The sequence below is a fragment of the Melitaea cinxia genome, chromosome 5, assembly GCF_905220565.1.
Source record: "Melitaea cinxia chromosome 5, ilMelCinx1.1, whole genome shotgun sequence".
NCBI classification, from domain to species: domain Eukaryota; kingdom Metazoa; phylum Arthropoda; class Insecta; order Lepidoptera; family Nymphalidae; genus Melitaea; species Melitaea cinxia.
The window spans coordinates 860,356-869,718 of NC_059398.1; the positions used below are offsets into that span (position 1 = coordinate 860,356).

At 32.7% G+C, this 9,363-nt stretch overlaps 1 protein-coding gene across 1 annotated transcript; it reads left to right on the forward strand.

Annotated features, from left to right (window-relative positions):
- The first annotated feature begins 2,087 nt into the window (after nucleotides 1-2,087).
- Nucleotides 2,088-6,650, forward strand: LOC123653934 (lymphokine-activated killer T-cell-originated protein kinase-like). Its single transcript, XM_045589909.1, has 5 exons — nucleotides 2,088-2,193; nucleotides 2,268-2,563; nucleotides 4,250-4,445; nucleotides 5,335-5,529; nucleotides 6,381-6,650. The coding sequence occupies exons 1-5, from the start codon at nucleotides 2,088-2,090 to the stop codon at nucleotides 6,533-6,535; spliced, it is 948 nt and encodes a 315-aa protein (XP_045445865.1). The 3' UTR covers nucleotides 6,536-6,650.
- The last annotated feature ends 2,713 nt before the right edge of the window (nucleotides 6,651-9,363 follow it).

The window sequence follows — 9,363 nt, forward strand, 5'->3', positions numbered from 1 at the left end:
TTCTTTTGATTTTTAAAATAACAGTGGTCTTCATGTGACAACCTATGTAATCCCTTTATATTTTATTATGTTGTGTTTTATTAATCAATCAGTAGTTTTTTATTTCAGGATAATTCAATCGTCAATAAGTCACAACGAAAACTGCAGAAAACAGATGATTAAAATGTCATACAAAGAGCACTGTGATGAAATCAAAGACTGCAATGACTAACTTCATAATTAATTCACTAAATAATTACAATTAGAGTAGACTCGTGTAGGCTTCTTGCTCTGGTAATCGAATGGGCCCTCGTTATATACAAAGTACTCTGCAAAGAGTATATAATATACATATATGGTACTTTGCGGCCCTCGTCCACCGTTTCCCGCTTCCGATATATTATTTTTTTTTTTAATGTCACTAGGTCGGCAAACAAGCGTACGGCTCACCTGATGGTAAGCGATTACCGTAGCTTATAGACGCCTGCAACACCAGAAGCATCGCAAGCGCGTTGCCGACCCAATCCCCAATCCCCCCAGGAGCTCTGGTCACCTTACTCACTAACAGGAACACAATACTGCTTGAAAACAGTATTATTTTGCTGTGATCTTCTGTAAGGTCGAGAGGTACTACCTCAGTCGGGCTGCTCCATATTAACGAAACGCACTCGATTCTGATTGGTTGTCGCCAATAAACAGGAAAAAGAGACCGCGCAAAAAATAAATTGAGTTACTAAATAAATTTATACATTATTAAAAGAAGTAAATTAATCATTCATTTGAACTGGAATATTACAATATTTTAATCATATTAACAAAAATCACAACAGTACATAATGAAACTAATCACAATAATTGTGTTTGCACGCAAACGAAAAAAAAACCGACTTCAATTACATCGACAAGTAATACAACGTAGATCGACGAAAAAATAGTCAAGCAACTACGCGTTATCAAAGATTACTCAAAAAGTAGTTATCAGATCTCGATAAAATTTATATGTGACCACGTGATAAACATCAGCTTTCGATTAAATTAAAAATTGTCAAAATCGGTACACCCAGTAAAAAGTTATTACGGATTTTCGAGAGTTTCCCTCGATTTCTCTGGGATCCCATCATCAGATCCTGGTTTCCTTATCACGGTACCAAACTAGGGATATCCTCTTTCCAACAAAAAAAGAATTATCAAAATTGGTATATCCAGTAGAAAGTTATGCGGTATAATACAACGTAGGTCGACGAAAAAAGCGTCAAGTAAAAACGCATTATTAGATATAACTCGAAAAGTAGTTGTTAGATCTCAAATAAATTTAAATGGGACCAATTGGCACACACCACCTTTCGATTAAAACAAAATTTGTCGAAATCGGTCTACCCGGTCAAAAGTTCTGATGTAACATACATAAAAAAAAAAAAAAAAAAAAAAAAATACAGTGGAATTGAGAACCTCCTCCTTTTTTGGAAGTCGGTTAAAAAAGCACTTTTAATATGTTACTCCATTGCTTCTAACTTTTTTAGTTTTTAAATAATAGAATTCAATTTATATCAATTCTTTGTTTAATTGCTTTTAGATGTAAATAGGGTGTTATTGATCATTAGAACGACAACTGTTAAACCAGTGTGAATGTAATCCATTCTTTCCACAAAATTATGTTATCTAAAACGTCTATGTATTATTCATTAAAATGAAATTAAAAAAAATTACAATGCATATAAATGTAATGCATTGTATAGTAAATTTATTAACTCAATTTATTTAGCTTTCAGTAATTCCAAAAAATAAAATAAACTGATATTAAAAATAGTTTATTAAACATTATACATATTTATGAATGAATGAATTTAGAATTAATGGCTTAATTCACAACTTAAGAACTAAATATTTACAGATAATTTTGGTATATCAACTGATATCTATTTCACTTTATCACATAGAACGGGTGAAAGTTTTTAAACGCAGTTTACAAATAATCTGTCAAAGTCAAATTTAACTTGGTATCCGTTAAACAAAAACATTCAAAATTTTAACAGTTCTAGTTCTAACCGTTTCTTAGAACCCTTTTTAATGCGTATTTATAAAACGTGATTAGTAAAAAATATTAAACAATGTCGGAATTCAAAACACCAGTTAAAAGTCGCAAACCATTAGAAGCAAACGAGAAAATAACTATTCCTCCATCGCCGTTTTTAAACAGGCTCGGTTATGGCACAGGTACCTATTTGTATCACAAATTTGTTTCCGTTAGTTTAAGTTTTTTGTGTGTTTAATTAAGATTTTATTATTAGGTGTGTCAGTCATGCAATTAGTGAGATCGCCAAGAGCAGGACAAATTCGTTCGCCATGGGCCTTAAAAATGTTGAATAAACGCGTGAAACCTAATCGTGTTTACACCGATCGTCTTCAAGCCGAAGCAGAGCTTTTACAGCGAATGTCTCATCCTAACATCGTAGGATTTAGGGCATTCAGTAAGTCAAAGATATTGTACTTGGGGATGGAAGCCTGCGACTTGTCACTCGGGGATATGATTGAAAAGAAGGTTGAGGATGATTGCGAGCCGTTTTCACAGAAGCAGATATTAAAGGTGAATATTTTTGACTATTTACATTCTTTATTCTTGATGTGAATGTCGTTGGTCTAATTTCAAACTAGAATTATTAGTGAATAAGATATAGAAGATGAATGGGTCATTCGTTAGTTAAGTGGGCTCCGATTTATGGGGTGAAATGGGGGTGGGGGGGTAAAGGGAGGTGGGGAGGGTGGGTTTTTTAGCCCCCCGTAGTGTGCATTTCACGTAAACCCCGTGGTTTCGAAGATTTCGTGTTTGAAGTTTTGGGGTTAACTTTACGTGATTCAGAGATATTACAATACCTTAGAGCTCCGTGTCTGACTCCACCTTAACTCCGGTGCAGCGGGAAGTGCACTCATATGCTCCATTCACCAACTTTCACACTTTATTTTCGAACAAATTTACGTAAAAACGATCTCGATTGCAAGATCAACAAACGATACGAACTGACGCTTAACGACTGACAAATCGACACTTTTAAACAAAATAACGCGTCAGACATAATATTCTAATAAAATTAGTAACATTGCGTGCTAGAATATAGGTTTAGAAATTCGAAAAATACCCAAAACCGAATCGGAGCACCCCACTGTCCACGTGGTCTTGGTCTGTCCTACCCCTAGAGTGTTTTTTTTGTGCCGCGGAGGCGCGGAGGGAGGGCAGCCCTCGCCCGCCGTGCGAAAGCGCGCGAACGAATGCGTAGAGGAGCGGCTGAGGCTGGTCGCCGAAGGCGACCAGCCTCCGCTGCGGAACGGAGCATGAGTGAGCGTGCTTTCGCACGCAAGGGCGGAAGGGCTGCACTTCCCGCAGCGCCGGAGCCAAGCGTTCCTCTAACTTTCGAAATTCTTCTTCTAACCTCAAAACTTTAACCATGGATATCTCCATAACCATGGGGTTCTGAGGTGTGACAGTGGTACCAAGGGTAGCGCCCCCCCCCCCTTCCCTTCACGGTCCCGAAATTCGGTTTTTCCTAATCTAAAGCTTTGTGTTTTAAAGGAAATGCTAAGTGACGCCTTATTTTGGTCAACGGTGTCTATTTGTTAGTCGTTAAACGTCAGTTCGTATCGTTTGTTGATCTTGCAATCGAGATCGTTTTTACGTAAATTTGTTCGAAAATAAAGTGTGAAAGTTGGTGAACAGAGCATATGAGTGCACTTCCCGCAGCACCGGAGTTAAGGTGGAGTCAGACGCGGAGCTCTAAGGTATTGTAATATCTCTGAATCACGTAAAGTTAACCTCAAAACTTCAAACACGATATCTTCGAAACCACGGGGTTTACGCGAAAAGCACACTACGAGGGGGGTAAAAAACCCACCCTCCCCCCTCCCTTCACCCCCTCTTCCCCCAGGACCCCATAAATTGGAGCCCACTTAACTAAAGATTTACCGATGAATGATAGATAATGATTTTTTTTCTTGGAATTAATGGTTACATCATTAATGTCACTTTGTTCTAATGACAAAATTATTGAAAAACTCTTTCAATTATTAAACTTTATTTGTATTTCTCTTTCTATTCTCATTTTAATTATATGTATCTGATACTAAGCCTCAACAAAAAACTAAGAAAAAAATAGATAATATAAAAAATCTGTTACAAGTTTTATTTACAAACTCTTTAGCTGTGGCTTAAAACCTGATTTTCTTATATACAGTTTTAAAATTGTAATAAAATGTAAGATATCTGATTTTATATTTACAGGTAGCTTTAGACATAGGCAAAGCATTGGACTACCTGCACACCAAGATGCAAATTCTTCACGGAGACATGAAGTCATATAATATTCTGGTTAACGGTGACTTTGTTACCTGCAAGTTGTGTGACTTTGGAGTCACTCTACCACTCGACGAGAACGGAGTGTTTGATAAGGAAAATGCTGGAAATGCCTTGTATTTTGGTAATGTTGATATATTTGTATTATATCAAAATTTAATTTATTAAATAAATACAAATTTAGCAATGCTGACTTTAAAGTCATTTACTTAATTTCGCTCTGTCTTAGTTATTGGTTTGGGGCTATCCATAAATTACGTCACAAGGGAGGGGGTAGAGGGGCCGACGATGTGTGTCATTGTACACAAAGGGTGGGGAGGTGTTCAGAAATCATGAAATTCATGAAATTCATGTGACATTATTTTTATGTATGGCCTCTTTAAAGGAATCAATTTTTTATTTATATTAACTTATAGGTATATGGTACCATTAAACTACATTAGAAAAAATATATTTATAAAACTACCTGACCCCGCAAACGTTGCTTCGCCATATATGTTATTAACCCGCTTAACCCCCCCCCCCCTTATAACTTAGGGGTATGAAAAATAGATGTTGGCCGATTCTCAGACCTACCCGATATGCCCACAAAATTTTATTAAAATCGGTCGAGCCGTTTCGGAGGAGTTCAATGTTTAACACCATGACACGAAAATTTTATATATTAGATATTATAGTAGCATTATGACTATTGTTATTTCTATTTGATTAGTTTCAAACATTTCAAAATTTAAAGTATTTGTTAGATAAGAGAAGTTCCAACCGGAGTATAGTATATTGTTATCTAATGTTTTGTTTTATGGTCATCTAAAAAACTTATAAACCACGATAAAATCTGAAAAAGCTGTTTTATTATATGGAGTATAGTATATTAAATAACTTTATTCAAAATATATTATTTTATATATTAAATAACTTTATTAATAATTATATTTTTTCACACTGAACAGCACATCAAAATCTTTTGTAATATGATAAAACACGGTAATTATTAAATGTAATTATGTACTCAGGTACGGAAGCATGGAGTGCCCCGGAAGTAATTAACGGAGGGACAATTACTAACAAAACAGATATTTGGTCGTTCGGACTCACTCTATGGGAGATGATGGCACTCATGCCTCCACACTCTGCTATTGACGAAAGTGGAGCTAGTTTGGACGATGAAAGCTTTGATGAGAGTATGGACTATTTTAATGACAAATACGGTGAGTGTTATTTTAGTGGATTATATTATATTGCTATTTTGATATCTATTCTAATAATTAAATTTAATAATAATTACTTTAATAAATTAATAATATTCATATTGAAAAATCCTTTTTGTCTTGGATGTCTGTGATTCGACGAGGAAGGCTATAAGTTTGTGTAATATTGTCGTATGTTTTTTGTTCAAATTAGCACAGGTGAAATTGTGGGCCTTAAATATTAAATATTATATTAATAAAATGTAAATAACTCTACATTACTAATATGTTTCAAAAATCTGAAGTGGTAAATGTGATCTTGCTTTTACAATAGATGAAAATTATGGAATTCTTTTATTATATATTTATAGTAATATTGTTGTTTCCATTAATTTTTATATCAATATAGATATATTTTAAGAATCTTTTATAAATTCACTAAATTTAGTTTATTGTTGATTGATAATAACATATACATATCAGATATATTACAATTGTTACGTACTTCGTATTTTTTTTATAAATATTTAGTCTTACTGAAGTAATACTAAATTTACTTAATATACTTTGTTAATACATAACGACAGCTAAAAACTTTGGATCTTATTTCTTAAGTTATAAAAAAATAATTCTGACTGATATCTTCCGTGGCAAGCATTGAAAGAAAAGAAAAGGAAAGAAAGAAAGAGCCCTCACCGTTATTTATTTGGTTGTTGATTATTCATCATTACAGCCTATACAGTCCACTGCTGGACATAGGCCTCCACAAGTTGACGCCAAAAATAACGTGAACTCATGTGTTTTGCCCATAGTCACCACGCTGAACAGGTGGGTTGGTGACCGGTGTTGATTATTATTAATGATATTTTCAGGCACACGTCCAGACATACCAGCCAACATATCTCCAGAAACATATTCAAGTGCTCTAACAATTTTCTTCTGTTGCACTGAAACAAATCCGTCTTCCCGACCGTCGGCACAACACCTTGTAGAGGTCGTTGAACATTTCACATCTAATTTGACGTGACTCTGTCTAATATGTATGAGACTATAAATACAAACTGTATTAGAATTATTGTAAACATTTATTTGGTAACAAGCTTTAGATATAAAATGTTACAAATAAAGATATACTTGACGTACATCTGTGGTCGTTGTTTTAAGGTAAGGGGTAATTCAAGTATTACGTGAACAGAATTTTAGTAATTTTTAATTTTTTTATGGCGGCGCTATACGAAGCCCTGAATCCTTAGCCGCGTTGCTTTTATACATGTCAGTGACTCGAATAATAGAATGAGTGAGGGTAGGTGAATATCGAAAGATGTGCTAGGTGGCGTGATCGGTGCATCTGTTGTTTATAAATCTCTTGCTAATTGCCTACGACAGCACTGGTGCCGAAATATATTTTAATCTATTGAGTAATAATAAATAAATATTATTGACGGAACCACCATCTAGACTCCGGGCCCCATGTCATCAAGCAATTAAGCAAAACAATTACCCCTACCCTAATCGGTGCTTACATAATACTTGAATGACCCCTAAGTCAATAACTGTGTAAAAGCTGTCTGAGATACGTATAATAATATTTTTTGATGGTTTACTGATAACTGCAACGGCTATCCTGCTAAATTAATATACCATTTCAATAATAAAAAAAATAAAGTATATTAACTTTATTTTTTTTACGACAACTAATGCAACATTAAAAAGGAAGTTATTAATGTCAGTTGATGACAATTTGTAGATAATAATTTTAAATTGACCAATCCTTTTGAAGATAATATTTGATATTAATTTTGACAAATACAAAAATCGTTTAAATTGTAAAAGTATCGAAATTTTACAATTATCATACATATTTACTATTCACAACTCAAGAACTAAATATTTACAAATAGTTATGGTATAATTCATGTCCGCGTGCAATGGTGCCAAGAATGCTGGCAGCATTTCCCTGATGAATCGCTATAAACATTGTACAAAATATGCACCAGCCCTCTTGTCACCAGTGAAGACGAGACGAGGAGTCATCTCGTCTATTTATTATCTTTTTATTTGAAAAAATTAACATATTAAATTTTAGTAAGTAATAAGTAGTTTCTTTTAATAAAACAACAGAATTTTTTAAATAACTATATTCAAATAACATAAATAAAAGTTCAACAATGTACTCAATAAACACGGCCTGCCACGTGTCCGTTAAATTCTTAAGCTACAATAGTTTACATTTCGTGATCTTTACTCCTAACGAATATTCTTACAAAATATATGTACTTTCATTGTGTATTTCGAGATTTCAGAGAATTTTCAAACAGAATCTTATTAACAACAAATGTTTCTAAGAATTCTTCATAAGATTATTTAAAACTTAAAGATTTATAAGTAGTGTACTTATGGATTTTGTTACAGAGATTCCATATATGGTAAAATATAAAAGAGTAGGTACATTTAAACATAAATTTTTCAATTTTAAAAGCTAGTTGATTTCCTAATTGACTAGTAACTTAGTGTTAGGTTAAATTTAAACGTTAGTTTAAATAATAAGCACCAGTTAACTGCTCTTAACTAATGTTTCTAAAGAATGTATATGTTTTATATAATGTATAAAAGTTATCGTAAATAATACATTTATTACAAAACCGAAATTTGTTTTATTACATTGTGTTTCAGACACTTTCATACATTGTTTTGTTTGTGTGAGGTATGTGTAAGGCGAATGTTAATGTATGTGATATAAATACACTTATATACAACAATTACACTAAAATTTATAACAATGTTAATCAGTTAATGTCTAAAATTATGCACAGAAATTAATTACAGATCAAGTTTCTATGTTAGTAACATATGTAATATCAATAATATTCTTACCACATTTAAGAAAAAAACTTATATATAATATGAGATTTACTTCATAAGACCTAAGAAATATCATAAACAAAGTAAAGAAAAAAAAAAACGAACAAGGTTTTATTAAAATCATGAAACCTTTTTTTAAGGTTTTTTATTACAGATATAAAAACTTTTTTAAATTCTAAAAAAAGTTAAAATACATTAGTAAAAAAAATTAAGAAAATGTATTAAAACGGCTTTAAGTTTCCGTGGATTAGACGCAAATGATAAATTTTATAAATTTTACTTATGCAAATAATTATTCAATTTTATAAGACGAAGTCACTCGCAGTTTTAAAAACATTAAACTAGGAATGGCTTGTCTTGAGATGAGAATAAAATTAAATTTGTAAAATATTATGTTTTAAAGTTCCTGAACATGGTGATAGTAATACAGTTAATATGTACTTAATTGATGCTAATTACAATCTAGGAACCTGATATTGACAGGAACTACACGTTTACAATAATTATTATTATTCGTCGTCTTTGTGTATGTATATTATGACAAATGAGTAACAAAGTAGAGTAGTGTTGCCAGTTAGAAATTTGTTTAATAAAATATATTGTGTAGTGTTGCCAGGTCATCTTTCTAAATAAAACAAAATGTGTTTTATTTAAAAAAAAAATCTGTACGTCTGTATACTATGGTCTAGTATGATTACTTAAGCTGATTTTAGAGTTGGAGCTGACGGTGGTAGACTCAACGGTTGTATGCGACTGTTGTACACACACCTTTACATTTAAGGAGTGTTTGAGTATGGCGTCGAGGGCATGCTCTTATTTAATGCAATATGAAACAACTTTTTTCGGATTTTATCGCGGTTTATTATTAACTTTTGATTCCCGACGTTTCGGATACTTTACAGCAACCATGGTCACGGGAGGGAGTTGTTTCATTAAATGAGAAAAATTCGCGTAAACATTAGAAAACAATAATGCAATATGTATTTTTTTTTT

Bases quoted from the DNA above. Each gene is read 5' to 3' on its own strand.
- LOC123653934 (XM_045589909.1), top strand. From the start codon at position 2,088: ATGTCGGAATTCAAAACACCAGTTAAAAGTCGCAAACCATTAGAAGCA. The intron at 2,564-4,249 runs GTGAATATTTTT...TTATATTTACAG, and splicing joins CACAGAAGCAGATATTAAAG to GTAGCTTTAGACATAGGCAA. The intron at 5,530-6,380 runs GTGAGTGTTATT...TGATATTTTCAG, and splicing joins CTATTTTAATGACAAATACG to GCACACGTCCAGACATACCA.